The 18,105-nt window shown below is 41.1% G+C and overlaps 1 protein-coding gene across 4 annotated transcripts in view; it reads right to left on the bottom strand.

Annotated features, from left to right (window-relative positions):
• LOC132121474 (actin filament-associated protein 1-like) overlaps positions 1-18,105 on the bottom strand; it is a 57,381-nt gene that overhangs the window by 12,930 nt on the left and 26,346 nt on the right. For all 4 annotated transcript variants that reach the window (XM_059530886.1, XM_059530885.1, XM_059530884.1 and 1 more), the window contains exons 2-6: positions 14,355-14,483; positions 14,150-14,232; positions 6,217-6,325; positions 5,852-6,063; positions 5,237-5,416 (exon numbers count right to left, since the gene is read on the bottom strand). In XM_059530886.1, the coding sequence (XP_059386869.1) occupies positions 5,237-5,416; positions 5,852-6,063; positions 6,217-6,325; positions 14,150-14,232; positions 14,355-14,483 (713 nt within the window). The remainder of the gene's footprint in view (positions 1-5,236; positions 5,417-5,851; positions 6,064-6,216; positions 6,326-14,149; positions 14,233-14,354; positions 14,484-18,105) is intronic.

The following is an 18,105-nucleotide window of genomic DNA, read 5'->3' as shown; positions in this document are numbered from 1 at the left end:
TCTTGCGATAGCGGGAATCGCACATGATCTGGCGAATGGGTTGGAGACGACTCGTCCTATCTCCACCCGTGTTCACTAGATCTAGAGCTCGTTCTCGAGGCTTGGAAACCTGTGCTGCGGTTTCTTCGCCCTCTGAGACAGCTCGCTGCTGCTGCTGCATGCTCTCTCACCGGGCACGCTCCGAGGAGTGTGTCCGTGCATGCGATCTTGTGGTCGCGGTCTCGCTGGTGCTGAGGCACGTCGCCGACCACGATAGCGGGAATCGCACATGATCAGGTGAACGGGTTGGAGACGGCTCGTCCTATATCCACCCTCGTTCACTAGATCTAGAGCTCGTTCTCGAGGCTTGGAAACCAGTGCTGCGGTTTCCTCGTCCTCGGAGGAAGAGCTCGCTGCAGCATCCATCTTTCTCTGAGGAGATTGATGTTGTTTGTGTGACTGAGTAGCATAAAATAAAATATATATTTTTTCAAGGCAACGCGTGTATTACATTGTTTAATTTTTATGTGAGTTTTTTTTTCTACACCAGAGTGTATTACATTGTTTCATTTTTATGTGAGTTTTTTCTACACCAGACCGTATTGACTAGTCTGGTTGCTGACTACATTTAATTCTAAGGAATAAAAGGACATATTTATCTGACTATGTGAAGTTAGATGTACAGGGGCTCTAGGGATGTAATTTCTTGTGTGAGAACATGTATGTACTGCTCTTACTCTGAGGAGGTTGCACCAGAGGCCAGTCTCGCAAGATTGGTTCCCTTAGGAGGTCATGGCGGTGTGGGAGCCCCTGCCAAGTGTACTTCACGGGGTCCTGCCAGGAGCAGGCTCTGGTCTAGTCTTTCTAGCAGACGATGTGGGTCTGAGGACCGTAGTTTTTAGGAGACTTCAGCTATGAGAGTCCTGATGCTGCGGCTCAGGACCTCGGAGGGCAGGCTCCTCTGGGGAAGAGCAGTGTACACCGCATTACACAGTGCCCGTCTCTCCTCAGTGCCCTCAGGAGATCGATCTGCCAACCCTGCCGGTGTTCCAGGGTGCAGCGGTCTCCAGCGAGCACTTCTCTCAGTTACCGCCCGGAAACGTTGCGGTGCTAAGAGGCTCGCGACCTCCTGGGAGGTTTCCAGAGCAGCTAGTTCGGCCGTCTCCTGCCGGTGCGCCGCTTCAGGGCACCGAGCTAATTGCTCTGATGCCACCAGAGATCAGTCTTGAGAGGCTGATTCCCTTAGTAGACTATTTTGCAGCGTGAAAACTACTGTTAAATGTGTCTCAGTGGGTCCTGCACACTGTAGTGAGAGGCCACAGAATCCAGTTCTGGTGGGCCCCAAGCAGGCTCTGGTAATGGAACAGAAGTAGACTCTCTCTGAGGATGGAGACCATCGAGGTGGTCCCTCCTTGGGTTGCAGAGTCCGGGCCCTACAGCCGGTACTTCACTTTTCCGAGGAAGGATGAGGCTTTGTGTCCTTTTCTAGATCTGTGCTTTTTGAAACGCTCAGTCAGGGGACTGAAGTTTAGCACGCCTGCACATGCCAAGTCCGAGGACTGGTGTGTCACGATCTATCAAAAGATGCACTTCATCTCTCCATCCTTCTTCATCGGAAGTTCCTGAGGTTTGCTTTTGGGGGCAAAAGCCTACCAATACGGATCTTCCACTGGCCTTGCACTCTCACCCCACACTTTAACGACTCAACCACATTGACGATTGGTTGATATCAGCTCAATCTGAGCAGATGACGGTTCGGCACCGAGGTGTCGTTCTCGCTCACATGAAAGAGCTGGGGTTAAGACTTAACGCCAAGAAAAGTGTGATTTCTCCAGTTCAGAGAACCACTAATCTGGGCATGGTGTGGGATTCGACCACAATGCAGGCACATATGTCACCTGCTCGGATTGAGTCGATCCTCACTGCAGTCGCGAGAGTGAGAGAAGGCCGGTCACTCACTGTCAAGCAGTCACGGAGATTGCTGGGTTTGATGGCAGCTGCGTCCAACGTGAATACTATTGGCCTGCTGTACATGAGACCCCTACAGTGGTGGCTCAAGACCAAGGGGTTCTCCCTGAGGGGAAACCCACTTTGCATGCTAAAGGTCACGCAGCGCTGCCTACATGCCTTGGATATGTGGAGGAAGCCTTGGTTCTTGTCTCAGGGCCCGGTGCTGGGAGCTCCTTGTCGCCGCGTGATGCTAGCGACGGACACGTCCCTCACCTGCTGGCCATGCTTCGTGCACTTCGTTATTTTCTCCCAGAGCTAAGAGGTCACCATGTGTTGGTGCGCACCGACAACACATCGGTGGTCTCTTACATCAACCACCAAGGAGGTCTGCACTCACACCATTTATACAACTAGCGTACCAGATCCTTGGTATGGGTCCAGGATGAATTCCTCTCACTCAGAGCAGTTCACATTCCTGGGCATCTTAATATGGGAGCAGACATCCTGTTGAGGCAGGGGCCGAGTCCCGGGGAATGGCGGCTTCACACTGAGGTGATGAAGCAAAGTTGGAGAGGTTGGCCAGACTCGGGTGGATCTGTTGCGACTTGAGAGACATCGCACTGTCCCCTCTGGCTTCCTCTGACTCATCCAGCTCCACTGGGGCTGGACGCCATGGTACAGACATGGCCAAGGCTTCATCTGTACATTTTTCCCCCGATTGCTCTGCTCTCGGGAGTTCTGGAGAAAGTGCGCCGGGACGGAGTCCGGCTGCTGTTAGTAGCCCCGTTCTGGACGGGCCGGGTATGGTTCCTGGGCCTGATTTCTCTTTTTGACGGTACTCCATGGGAGGTTCCCATCAGGAGAGATCTCCTCTCGCAGGCGGAGGGTGCGCCCCCACATGGAGCTTGGAGGCTGTAGGTGTTGTCTCTGAGGAGGCACAACTCTTAGCTTCTGGTCTCTCAACCGAGGTTGTTAGACCGTTCTCCAATCCAGAGCTCCCTCAATGAGGATACTGTATGCCTTGAAGTGGAAGCTTTTCACTTCTTGGTGCAGAGACCGCCAGCTCGACCCAGTTAACTGCCTGGATGGTACAGTGCTGGAGTTCTTGCAGGCTCTCCGCAGGGTTGACCCACTCCACCCTGAAGGTCTACGTGGCGACCATGGTGGCCTACCGCGCCCCTCTCGGTGGCCAGTCAGTGGGCAGAAACCCTCTGGTTACATGTTTCCTCCATCCGGCCAGAAGAAGCTATGCTAAGCGGTGATCAGGTTGCTGCCCTAAGCCTCGAGTCCTCTGATCTCCCCTCTCCTGGGGGTCAAGACTCACTCCTTCTGAAGTTTGGCCATTAGACGGGTTATCCCCGATTTCTGTCAGGCTCCTTCTCCTTCTCTTGCTTTAGCTGTGCTCTTCCACACTAGGCAGAGATTTGAAAGTCTGGCGGCGTGGGCATTCTCGTTCCCCATTCGTTCTCGATGCAGCTCGAGTTCCTGAAGAGGAACGTCTAAGGTTACATATGTAACCCTGGTTCCTCGAAGGAACGAGACGCTGCGTTGCAGTGCCACACTTCCGGCATCTCTGGCCGGCGCTTGCTTCATCCTTTGAGGCTGATTACCGGCTTCGCTGCTCATGCTTTTATGATTCCTGGTCTCTGACGTCACCCGCCTATGACGTCTCGCCCTTCCATTGGACTGATTATACACGTTATTCAGAGACGTCACGCTGGACGTGTTCCCCATTCGTTCTCGACGCAGCGTCTCGTTCCTTCGAGGAACCAGGGTTACATACGTAACCTTAGACGTTTCTGTTTATTCCAAGCAGAAATCAATTACTGACCAAACAGCACAGCACTTTGCCCCCTTCCTAAACCGCAATTACAGCTGTTGTTGCTGTATATCTGCAGTCTGATGTCCACACCCACTTGAAGGTGCTGTACAGCTAACTGCATGTGCCTTCCTGTCTAAACAGAAGCTTGTTACCATATGGACACATAGTGACAGAATAGGAAAATCTCTCTTTTTTTTGTCTTTATAAATGAGATTGTTGCAATGAGTGATGTGTTTAGAAACAGAGCCACCAGAGGAGTGATGGACAGCAATGAGGGAACTGCAATTTCCATCAATCAAGACTGCAGCTGGTTTTAATGATTTATCTGCAGTATAAGTTGCTTTCAGGTTATAAACTCAAAGATCTGTCACATGAGAGCTCAGAGACTTTTACTGGCACTGTTCACAATGTTTGTGAAAACCAGATGTGGAGCAAAACTGCTTTAAACAGATATAGAACAGACTATCAAAAGCCCCTTTCACACTGCCATTCCGGCAAATACACGGGTAAAGTGTTCTGGCAATTGTTCCCGGGTCGCTAGATTTTGCACTTTCACACTGCCAGTGATTACCCGGGATATGTGCGTGCTTTCACACACAACCCGTAAAGATCCCGTAACGACACTTGACATCAGGGCGTGACGTGTAATGTACAAGTCGAAAACGTTAGGCATGTTATACTTTCACTGAAGCAAGCGAACAATCTCAGTGTCAGCGCGGAAAGTGAGGAACTAACTGATCTCTGCTTCAATACAGTTTGCACATATTTTTTCATCGCGAACGTTGATCTTCCTTCTAAACAGCCGGTAAAAGAGCCGCGCGATGACGTGCATCATCACTACGACAAGGCATTAGATCTGGCTTTTGTTCACACAGCACTCGTCCCGGGTTGAACCCGGCATTGTAACTAGGTCCCCGGGAATCAATCCCGGGATGTGTTTGCTTTCACACAGAAAGCGACCTGGCAATGTTCCGGCAATTTGCCGGGTCCGACGTGCAGTGTGAAAGGGGCTAAAGTAACAAGTTTTCAACAAGCACCATCTCTAGAGCCATTAAGATTAAAATCCTTTGAACTTAAACCAAGAAATGCTTTTTAAAGTTTAGGCTCACAAGAGACTTGCACAAGGAGTTGAAATGAACTGGGTGGATATAAACTAAATCTAAATAAACTGATGTGACACCCGAGAACAAAGATGTAATAGTATGTATAATTCTGTATTTAGTATACAGAACATCCTGCTTTTAACCCAACACACCCAACTCAACACAAACACTGAACAGCTGGACCTGAGGACTGTTACTTCTGGTTTGTTTAACTTCTACTGTATACTGAAAAGACGAGCATAGCCGTGTGGTTCACCAGAAAAACTTGCAGGTCGACAGCTGCTTTCTAATAAGCTACTCCAGATTTTCATCGAGCACAATCTTATGGATATGAGCCTAGCACTTTTTTAGCTGTCTTGCCACTTTTAGGATTTCTGGTTACCTTAAGCCACTCTTCGGCCTGTTCTTTGCTCTGTACGGCAAGCACCAGAGCATCAGCTCCCTGATGGACGATCTTTAGTTCATGCTTCTTCTTCTTGCCGTCTTTGGGAATGTGTGTGATGCTGCAGCCAGACAGGAGGAGCTCCATCTGTGGAGTCTGGTCTTTGGACGACTTGTAGCACTGAGAGACAGAGAGAAATACATTAGGGAAGCTGCTTAGCCTATACATATTAGTTCCTCTGAAATAATTTTGTTTACACACTACAACATAAGCTGAGTCGAGCCAAGCAGAGTGGCAATGTGACAGTGGGGTAAGATGTGTCAGTGGGTAAACTGTCTTTATATTTTTTATCAAGTGACCATATATTTAGGCACACCATATACAGCTTCCTGTGATTATGAGATGTACATGAAAAAACAGATAAGCATATAAAAAGTTAGCATTTTTATGCTAAACCTGACATTATGATTACTAATGTAGTAAAACTAAAGATAGGCTATGTTAGTCTAAACATTTACCATTAATTATTAAATGAAGCATTTTTCCTAAAATAGTTTGGTGGGGTAAAGTGTGCCAGATGCTGTACTCTCAATAAGAGTGTGTGTGTGTGCTCACCAACAATTTGTTGTCTTTTATAACACAGAGCAGTTTGGTCCATTGTCCAAAGCGTTTCTTTCGTAACAGAAATGCACAGATACGTGCATCTTTCACCAGGTCCATGGAGGCCTCCTCGGATGGCCACTGGTGATGCATCTTCTGTCCCTTCCCATCCTCCTCTTCCTCATCGTATGACTCATATGAACTACTCATGGCATCTGAGTCATAATCTGAGAAAAGAATAACAACTCTGATTATTGAATTATACTGAAATTAATGCAAAAATGTTCTGGCCTTTCTTAGGTCACAGATGCAGCTACATTACTGGCATAACTCTAAAACATATAACATATTAATAATGTGGTGTTAAAAACTATCCTTACTAGAGGTGATGTACTCTGGTGCTTTCCCAGGGCCCAGCGGAACGGCTTCCTCATAATAACCTTCAGGAAGAGAGGAGCTTGGCAAGGGAGGAGGCCCGTTGTCTGGAGGCTTTGGGACGGAGGGAAAGAGAAAGAGAGAGAAAGTGGTCAGCTCAATCATTCAGCCTCCTGGATGAGAGTGTTCCTTCTTCCCTTTCCTAGAAATGTGAGGACAAAAATATCAGCTTCACTGGCTCCAATGAATGTCTGCAGCTGTGAATCCTCAAAAGCTAACAATATCAAAACAGCTAAGGCATCATCCAACTTATCCCGTATGAAAAAGAAGTTTATTGAAGTATGCTATTTGTATACTTCTTTTAAACTAAAAAAATAGGAAATTATACTTTCATTCTACTTTTAATGTACTTCTCAGAAATGTGGTTTATGTACAGTACTTCTCAGAAATATAGTTAAAATGACATTTAAGTATATCTGACTTAAAAAAAGCCTAAATATATTTGCGCCATAGCTTCTTGTGCTCCAGGAATCAATGTTTTCATTGTTATATGGTAGGTGGCGCTATTACACACCTTCTGTACACAATTTCCAAAACACAAGCGAAGAAGAACCGAAACAACAGATGCTTCAATATGTAATCTAACACGATCAGTCATAAAACAGCATCACATAAAATGTCGACCCATGAAGAGGTAATAACTGTCAAGCCATCTCATTTTGAATATAGTCATAGTCTTTTTTCAGCTTTTTGTTCAAAATTATGTTTATTTATTTCTTTATTATTATAATTTTTTTATTTATGGAAATTACCCACATTTAAGTATTTATAAAAAAGAATGCATGAAGCTGCAATAAAATGTTTTTGTTTACAAGCAGATTCCCTTTTCTTTCTTTTAATGTTTTGTATGTTCAGATATTCATATATCAAAATATATACAAATTAATACCTAAATAGGGACATAGTAATATACTTAAAGTATGATGTAATTTTCACTTATAGAAAATGTACAAATATACTTGCAGTATAAAACTACTAAAATTGTAGTTTACCGAAACTATACTTCAAAGTGTACTAAAATGCTAAAAGTATTTAATTAGTAAACTATCAGTACACATACAGTATAAGTTTACTTTTAGTATAGTTGCAGTACAAAATAAAATATATTTATATATATGTAATATGGTTGTGTACTCAAAGTTTACTACTGTTATACTTAAAATATACTTATATATACTTTTATATACTAGGAAGTTGAAGTTTACTTAAGTATACTTAATAAAATAAATTTATATTAAAAAGTAATAAATAAAGTAATAAAGTACTTTTTGGCATGGGATCTGAAGTCCATCTTAGAGGTCAACTGTTCATACTGAACTAAGATCTCTAACATCAAAGTGAGGCCAATATGAACCAACCAAGGGCGTACATATCAACAACTGTGGCAAGAATCAAAAGGGAATGTTAACAAACAAAACTGTCAACAAAAAAAGAGAGAATTTTATGGTAAAAGAGCAGCTGGTCATGATAAGGAGAAGAAAGCAAAATAAAAAAAAAGTGAAAGTACAATACAAACAAATCAAAAATAGGAAACTAGAGCAGCGTGAGCTACAGAATAGAAAGATGAGAATCATAAGGCTGGCCAGCAAGTTCTGGAAAAAGAGTTCAGGGCTGTTTGCCGTTCTTTATTCCCATCTGGAGGCGCACCATTAGAAGTGTGGGCTTCTTACCTAACGCAAGTCATTTGGCCAGATTGCTCCATCTGTGTTTAAACAAAAACAACTGAAGTAAATAAAGGTAATACCTAACAGAATATCACTCATTTAGTTTGCTGCAATAAAGATTCACTTCCAAAATCTAGTGTCCCCGCAGGCAGCATTTTACATCACTATAGACACTCTCCTAATGCCAAGACTGCACCCAAAGGTAGGCGGCATAATTATATTGCCTTCCAAGACTTTCTTTTGGCTGAATTGCTAGGGCAGGGAAGCATTGCATGTTTAGTGGAGAAGGCAATCCTAGAAAGCACTAGAATGAGAGGTCTAATAGAATAGAATGTCTAATAATTACATTTGAATATAAATATATAATAATAATTAATTAAATGATTGTAAAATTCTGAGGGAAAAAATATGTAGGGAAAAACTGAAAGATTAGAGAAAATCTAAATACCTTCATATGCATTTTTAGGATAAATATTTAGAAAATCTAAATACCTTCACATGCACTTTTAGGATAAAATCTGCACAAAGTTTTGTACACGTGGCCCCTGGTGTCTATAATCAATGTGCCCACTAGAGAACCTCATTAGTGTGCGAGTCAGTTTGTTTGAAAGAGGGAAAAAGAGAAAGAGAGATTGCGTGTATATGAGCGCAAATGAGCATGGATGTGTGAGTTACAATGTGTTTAAGACCGTCTGATTTGGGCCTTGGTTGGTTGGGCCCCACTGGCAGCACATGTGACAACCTGGTGTTGTCATGACAACGCAGGCCCTCCAGATTCTCCCTCATTTCCCAGGCTGCATGCAAGCAATTATGGTTGATGACAAACTCATATAAACACTTCTCGTTTTCTTTTTCCCCCTCTAACCCATGGAAAGTCTGTCTTTATTTCTTTTTCTTTCATTTCAGCTCACAGAAAGCACTTTTATTTTCCAGTGCTTTTCAGGTGGGGGAAATTACAACACATTTCAAGAGACCAAACGACCAGTGATTACAGTTGCCACCTGGCACACTTTACCAACATGGTAACCTCGATGTGGTACAATATTAACACAGAACATGAACGCCTATTTACATTACGAACACTGCAAGAAGACATGGAAATATACTGTAGGGGGAAAAGTTAAAATTGACGGGAAACAACAATACGCTTTCACTGATGCTAAATGCTTTACTGCATTTTCATTTTAGGAAGTAACTGTGATGAGACCTTCTATGTTCAGATATTACCAAGAAATATCACCATTGAATGCTTTTTTGGATTATTGATGGTGCTAGAACAGCATGGCCTTTTTCAGCGTGGCCTAAATTAGCTCATAATATACTGGCAACAAAAACAGTGTCAAATTGATTGTGTGTTGGGCTGAGCTCAGTGTTTATTCTGTACTCCTGAGGGTTTTTGTGTAATCAAAGCTACAATCCTGGCAAATGAGAGAAGGGTGTGTTTGATGTCAGAGGTAGAGGAGGATACTTTATCTCTGCGCTAGTCATTGTAACTTGGCTTTAGATATAATGAAGAACAGAACATGCAAACTTCCCCATTCACTCTTCCTCTTTGTGGGTAGTTAAGAGTGAAGCTAATATAAATGTACATCTAAAACAAGATTTGGCTGCCCCTTTCTTCCTCTCAGTATGATTTTTTTTTTATTAATTCATTATTTTATTCAGCACCGATGCATTACATTTTTCAAGAGTGACAGTAAATACATACATTTTATAAAATATTCCAATTATGTTCTTTTGAAAGAAAAAAAGTATCAAACAACAGTCAAAAAGTTCACTGAATACAGTAGCACTATTTATCAGTTCCTTCTTTCCCATCAAGCCATAAACCGCTCAGCTAAACACAGAAGACAGCTGTGTTACTGCCTGTTATGGTTTCGGTTCATCAGGGCATCTAAGCCCGGAGGGAGGACAGAATTCCAGGCAAAAATTGCAGTGTGAAGAGTCTTGCTGAAGCAGCGTTCCGTACCAGAGCCGCTCAAGTATTTTTAGGCATAGTTCCACCTCTGGTCTGAGCTGGAAATCTGTATGAAGCATATCTGAACCTACAGAAAAAAGTACACTTCCACCTATTCATGCAAGATCTAGTCCATCAATATGTCTGTGCTTATGTATAAGGGAAATACTTGACCTAGATTTCAAAAATGAGCTTCAAACTTCGTTTCACACTTCCTTTCCAGACCATTTCACTTCATAACATAGTGTATAGTGTTATTATGCAGTCCGTGATAAGTGTGAGTGTTAACAGACGTCTGGGCCAGTCTGGGTCTATTGTATTGGGAGTGCAGCACAGCGCAGCCAGGAAAATGCACTCAGCCTGTCAATAATTCAGTCGTTTGACCTTCACATTTCCTTGTTTGGCTGCTTTAATATACAATGTACTCATGCATAAACTTAAACACTATTCATACACAAAAACTCACACACATTCATGCAGTGGAGTTAGTTTTGTGAGGTTCGTTTCTAAACAAATGGTTTTCTATATGTTTTGGAGAATTTTTTCATTCTCGGCTGGTTCTTTCGCAGAAAATTTCCAGCAGTCCCACATTAAAAAACATCCCAAAAAATGAAAGCTCATTTTCCAGAATGAAGTGACTATATAAACTGTCACTTGCTATAACCTATAAAAGATTTTCAGAGGGGTAGAAATCACCATCTGTATTGGTATTTCCATGGAAATCATAATTCATTTTCCTTCTTTTGTCCATGACACAATGAGGGATAGGTCATTGCATTCCACACTGCAGTTCACCCTCCTTAAAAGGTAGCTGGGGATGGGTGGGGTTGGGGGTTAATACAGTAGAGCCTTTTGCTTTAGCACAACTGAATCTTGGGATTTCCATTGTCTGCCACTGTGGGCCTAGAAAGAGGGAACATAGATCCAAAACCTGACTCTCCTGCTATGACTTTTGTCATCATTAGTCACTGGTACAGCATTTTGGGCAAAAAAACAAAAACAAAAAAAACCTGCATTTAACTTTGGGACATTCAGTGAAAATGAAAGATAAAGGGGAAACATGAACAAAGGAAGAGCTAAAAAAAATGGCCTAAAAAGAGGGGAGGGTTTTTCATAAATAGACTCCCTTTTGGGTTACAAAGGGCAGACAGATAATGAGTTTGTCTGTGTCTATGTTCATTAATATGGCATTGTGTGTTGAGGTGCAGTCGGGGTATGCTGGTGGGGAGGAGCAGAAGCCGACATCAACACAGATGAAAGTCATCATCATTGTCACAGCGGAGTCTGCTATGGCTTTCCACTATTCTCTTGCTCTCTCTCTCTCTGCTCAGTTAAGAATGGCAGGATCCAATTCAGTGACTGCAGAAAGTGTAACAGGGTTTTACCCCCTCCAATCATTGACTTGATTAGAGCACCGAAAATAGTGCTTTAGGTTATCGTGTTCTTTTTCTAACTTTCAAGAGCAACAAAGTACTAAATGGGCAATTTAATTTAAAACAGATTAGAAATTGCTGGAAAAATGAATCAAAGACAAATGAATTTTAAAATAAAAAAACATAATAAAATAAAAATGTTGTACCACCTGATCAAATTACACTGGAACTTCACCTTCTGAAACTGTGTACATAAAAAGAGAAACTGTCAGTTCAGAAGCACCTGATTCTCCTGCTATGTTGGGCTCTGGTACAGCAGTATGGGCAATGCAACTTGGGTGTAATAAATGTAAAATTAAACACTTTTGTATCATGTTCACATTTAGTTGGTTTTGATTGGTGTGTTATTTTGGAAAAAAAGTTGGATAAAAGTTACGTTTTCATTACTAAAAATTGCTGTTGCTCTTATAAAGGCTATTGGAGGTACACAGACCAAACTGTGCATGCATGTGCAGTAAGCATAACCTTGCATGCATGTGCAGTAAGCATAACTTGTCTGTAAGTAATACTATTGCTTGAAAGAACTAAATTAGCATTTAGAAAGCTATGCATCAACAGAAAGTCAAAAATTCCTCCCCGGGTTCATTATAGTAAATGAACAGGGAAGATTTGCAGTGAATTTGCTGGCAAATGTTCAGAAACTCAAAGCCACAGAGTACAATTCAATTACAAACACACACACACATGCACAGACAGTCTCCAGACACGATTCTTCCCCTTGCGTACTGTGGTGTCTGCTGTCCGATCCACGGCCCTATCTCACTACCACATGCCCAGCTTCAATCCTTTTTCTTCAATCTCTGCCACTGTGGTTTTGACCACTCATAGGGGCCATAGAAGGCTTTATTCAAACACACACACACACACACACACACACACAGACACTGAATGTGCAGAATTAGGTCTGGCAGGAATATGACAAGGAGTCAGTTTATAAACCTGGCTCACTGACGCAATATTAAACCATCACATAGCTGGGGAGAGAGAAAGGGTGAGATGAAGAGGATGTTGAGGGTGTGGTTGATGGAGAGCAGGAACAAGAGAAACTAAACAGTGCAATGGAAAAGAAATGTTGTGTTCTGCCTTTCCTCAGGCAGGTTTTGCACAGGCACAGGTATGACCTTGGACTGTAGTAAATGGATATTTCTCTCCTCTCATCTCACACAGTCTATCCCACAAATCCCTGGCCCATCACACCTTCCAGAAACAGACACAGCCCCCAATCTCGCACACACTGGGGTTATGCACGGGTGGCTGAGCTAGGAAAGGATGTTTCTAATTATACTGTAAAGTGCTGAGTGTGTAAAGGGTGGACTGTAAAACAAAGTGCTAGGATGCGTGCATTTGAGAGTGATCTACACCTGCCCCCATGCACACTATTTATCACATGCATCTACTCCTGCTCTAAAACAAAGATGACTGTTACTCTAAGTGTCACACACATAAGAGCACATAATGGCATAATTTGTTTCATATGTGACGGATGAGACCACATCAGGGTCATGTGTCGCCAATTATGAGGTCATGTGACAGAAATCAAACTGATGTGAACATTTCCTGCTGCTGTTTTACAGAGATCATATAAAAACACTGAACACTTCACAAAAAGAGACCATCAAACCACCAGCCAGTGGCATTCAGCGTTCAGACGACATCGCTTCCAAATATACGACAACAAGGACTATTTCTGGACTACAAGAAATGCTAAAACAAACAAACAAAACTAAAAACTCACTGTAAGGAAATCAAAGTTTTCCTTCTTGATGTTTAATTTAGTAGGGCTGGACGATATAATGAAGTATAATAAGTAGTTTTATTCAGCACGGATGCAAGCAATTGATTAAAGTGACAATAAAGTCGTTGACATTTTTACAAAAAAAATCTATTTCAAAATGCTATTCTTTTGAACTTTCTATTGATTAAAGTTTTCACAAACATTTTAAGCAGCATAACACTTTAAAAGATAATAATAATAAATGTTTCTTGAGCAACAAATTAATCAAAATAAATCTAAAATATCACAGTGTTTTCTAAAGGATCACGTGACACTGATGAAGGGAATAATGGCTGCTGAAATTCAGCTTTGCCATCACAGGAATAAATTACTTAAAAAAAAAAAAAAAAAAGATAATATTTCAAATATCACTGATCCCAAACTTTTCAATAGTATTATATAACAAAACATTGCTGTTATGTATTATTATATAGGTGATTATAAAAATACAAACATTCTTGGGACATTTTAATTTAATAACTAACAAAAAAAAAAAATCCTGAGTGACTTCACTTCCCAATGCAAACACGCCCAATAAAATGGCCCCACCCCTGTCACTTGATTGACAGGTTTCCGTGTAGACGTTGGAAATTCAAATGCAAAAGGAATTGCGATTCCATTTGAGTTTTGGCAGTTTACATGCACAGTGCAGAGAGAGTGAAAAGGCAAATGTGGTAATTAATATTGCTATTTAAATATGACAGGCTCATAGCTCGTAAGATATGGGAAAACACAATTGCAAACGGACTTTGCATTTCCATTTTAAATTTGGCACTGTGCGTTCGTTTAAACGAAAATGCAAACGGTAATGCGCGATTTGCATTTGCGTTTGGATTATGTCACATTTTATGCGTCCACAAATTGAAAACGCAATTGCAAATACAATTTGCAATTCCTTTTGAATAAAGTCCGGAATATCATTCCATAAAACACATTAATGATATGACAAATTTTTAATATTTGAAGAAGAAAACTACAGTGATATATATTTTTTGTTATATCACCCAGTCCTAATTTATAGTAACTGCTTATTTAATATACATATCTTACCATCCAGGGGTGAGGAATCTCTGGTAGGGGCATCTGAGGAGGGGCCGGGAGAGAGGTGTGTATCTCTGTCTTACATGAGGGCTCTGAGAGAGCAAAACACACATCAAAACACATTCACATTATTGAAAAAAAGAGATATGGTGCACTGTGAATAGTTTAGATGAGGTCAAAGGTGAAATGAGCAGCTAAAGGGGGTTGGGCTTACCTCTAGTGGCTAGAACTCTGTGCAGGATGTTTAATATTTCCTGTTTCTTCTCTCTCACCCGAGCAGTTAAATATTCTCTGTCCAACAACTCCAGAAAGACCCGCAACTCTGCCAACAACTCCTCCATCGCTGAAAAGAACACATACAATCTGATGTTCAATAAGCATAAGAATAGATTCAGAAGAAAAACTAATACGTTTGTGTCATCAAATCTTCTGCTTTGTTGATTTTCTCATATTGCCACTGTAAAGATGGGCCGTGTGTGCTTTGTTCAGCACTGAGATGTTGGCTGGTATCTGGAAAAAGGAGTGAATTATGGGTATCTGTTGGCTCAGCACCTGAGGGATATCAAAGGCTATCAAATGTGAATTGCAGCCCTGGAAAATCAGGAATTTAATTACTGGAGTTCTTCTTGATTTGCTAGATAATTCAGATCACATGTTCTCGTGTCAAACTGAATGAACTGCTCCTCAATTGAGCTGTCCACAGTCAACCAGCACACTTCAATAGTACAGCACACTTTTATACAGGGTTTTGTCCAAATTGTCCATTCTCAAAAACTACTAGCTTGATGCAAAGGTGATATGATTTTATAAATACACATGCATTCTACTGCACACCCCGTTTCATTGGCGATTTTAAAATCTCAAGTTAAAACATGAATAAATAAAGCTATAGCAAAGATTAAAATGAAAAACATAAGCCAAGTACATTTTGCAGGCTTTTGCAAGAGCGGTCTATCAATCAACAAGCAATTAATTAAATTAAATTGTAGAAAGAAATTAAAGAGCACCACGTGCCACCCAAAAATGAGGACCACCTCCAAACTATGCTTGGGGGCAAAGTCAGGGGAGAGAGAAAAAGAGAGAGAGAAAGGAGAAGGGGAAAACTTTAAACAATCACAACCACTCATGATCACAATTTTCTGACTCTAATTCTTCTTTACACACATACTCTCAATTGACTAACCCTAGTGTAAACAAGACTAAATGATGAAAGATAGCAAGAAATGCGTCCAAAGAGCCCTCCTATAAAACAGTGACACCCCTCCAGCTGAGGAATGACAAGTTAGGACATATTAACAGATCCCAGCCAAAAATACAAAGGTCTCAGAGTCAGCAAAATTAGATTTTGCAGAGAACTTTAGGCTTGTTCTACAAATACCTGCCAAAACAACCAGAGAAAATGTTGATGCCACACCAGAGACGGTTTCAACAAGCAAAGCTGATTTTAATTCAGTGTTGACAGAGGGAAATAATTAATTACATTCAGTTTGGTGGTTGTCTAGGACCAGTTTGACAAGTTGACCTAGTGAACTTTCAGAATAAACAACATTCATAGTCTCTCTCCTGAACAAAAAATCACATTATTCTACTATTCCGACCCAAATTCAATAACATAGAGGGATGTGGTTTGCAAAAGCAATTGTGATGCTTCCAGCGTGCAAAAACTAGTATTATTCATTTGCTGATGCAGTATGTGCATACATTTGCGTAGGTGTGTATGTATATGTGTTTACAGTCCACCACCCAGGCTGCTGAGAATCAACAACATCCTTAAAATTCACCAAAGGAAATGTGTGTGTGCATGTAGATTACAGAGTACCTTTCTCTTTACACTGTCATCCTATCCAACTCTTCCATCAGATCTTAAACCAGTTCTCTTTAATGAACTGTTTAAATCCATATGCTCACACATGATCTATGACCTACCATATACTGTATATAATCAGGCACTAACCCATGCCAAGTTTCTGTGGAGTACCCACCATCCCACATCCTTCACTCACGCTTCTGTCTTCTTTTATCTCTCTCACTCACTCTTCTCCATTTCTATTTCCATACTGAGCCAAGAAGCTATTCATTTTTCTTACCTCTTTCTTACTACAGAAGGGGAAATAAATGACAGCTGACAATAAACCCTTTGAAAAAAGGAGATAACACACAACCTCTCGTTTTGCTTAAGAAACCTGCCAAGAACATAAACATGAACCTCTCGCTCATCTGTCCTCCGTTTCTCATCCAGTGCAATGCTTTTCTTTGATGTCAGCTGACAGGAACCAGTCGAATAGCTGCGATGACTGAGATACAACACAAGCTTGGAGGCTGAAAATATGGATGGAAGGAGGGATAGTTAAAAAGAAAAACATGCATTTCTCTCTTATAACACATCAAGAGTCAACTATCTTGGTGACAGGTATATCACAATTATCTAAATAATTGACATACAAAATGCAAATTCTATCTACCTGAAATCTCCAAAACAGTTTTTATGTTTCAAAATAAATATCAAATCAGTAATAAAATGTGACAATACATCAAAAAATAAACATTATCCATCCAAATTAAGAATTTGGGGGGGGGGGGGGGGGGGTTGCAAATGACATTTAACAACCTGATCTAACTACTTTTTTCTTTTTTTTCTTACGAACAGCAAAAACCTTTTGAACATCTGCAACAGCAAAACAGTGCAATTGCAGAAGAAGTGTTCATTATTTCTCATGTTAATGCATTTTTTTATAAGAAAAATATTAGAATAATAGGTCCATACAAAAAATAAAGGAACATAATATAATTGACTCACATCTGTGATTCAGATTAAACAAACTCTATCAGTAAGCTGATTGGTTCTTTTAAGTTAAAGACTGACAGCCACCATATTGACTGTCACAGTTTCTCACATTGTTATTTCTATAAGTGGTCCATCTGTTAATATCTCCATCCCATTGGAACCCAAATAAGCAATTTAAGTTATATACTGTATAGAATTTCTCATAGATCTGAGAGGCACTGGGTGCCCAAAACAAAACATTTTGCAGCTGGGAATAAGGCAGCTACTAGTCTGTGGTTTGTGAAATTAGGCTGCTTTACGGTCTGGCATCATCGTGGTTACTGCTCACTGCCACAGGCCAGAGCACACCAGAGCAGCACTCAGGCTACACATGCCTGGAAAATAGCAGAAAACTACAGGACAGAAGAAAATATTGAACAGATGCTCCACTGTCCCACTAATAATGGGCTTCAATACCAGCATCTGTGTAGTCACATATGTCAAATGCACCGGGATCATCAATAAGAGAATAACTCTAGTGTGATGACATTCATCTCTGTGTTTGATTATGTGTGTGCACTTTCCATTTGTGTTAACATGAACATATGAGGAAAATACTGAGGTGAGAATTATGAAAACAATCATGAAAGGACGGTTTAGAAAGTTTGTCCATAAATGCGTACTTGTGTGTTTATGAGTATGTGTATGTGTGTGTGTGTATAATTACAGAGTGCTAACTCCTAAACCACAGTTGGCAGTGGGGTGGGAGAAAAGGGCCACTAGTAACAGAAACCTTTAAGAATCATCCTTTTAGAGGGTGGAGAAGACTCCATGGTGCCTGGGAAAGTGTTTGCATCCACTTTTTTATGAATGCTTTTAAGAATGCTCAGTCATATTTAGTCATATTTGCCTTCCACCAACAACTTGAATGAATGAATGAATGAATGAATGAATGAATGAATTATGCATTTATACAGCGCTTTATTGTGTATTGTTGTACACCTAAAGCACTTTACAATCATGCGGGAGGCCAGGACACTGGGGTTACACCCCTACTCTTAACGAGAAGTGGCATGGGATTTTTAATGACCACAGAGAGCCAGGACTTGGGCTGAATTAGTATATTTATGAATTTACCATGATGATGCATTATCCAAGACATTATTAGGGGAAAACATATAAATAATTGGACATGTGATTT

This window comes from Carassius carassius, chromosome 39, assembly GCF_963082965.1.
Source record: "Carassius carassius chromosome 39, fCarCar2.1, whole genome shotgun sequence".
In the NCBI taxonomy this organism is placed as follows: Eukaryota; Metazoa; Chordata; class Actinopteri; order Cypriniformes; family Cyprinidae; genus Carassius; species Carassius carassius.
The sequence above is the reverse complement of the archived record's forward strand: the minus strand, read 5'-3'. Positions and strand labels throughout refer to the sequence as shown.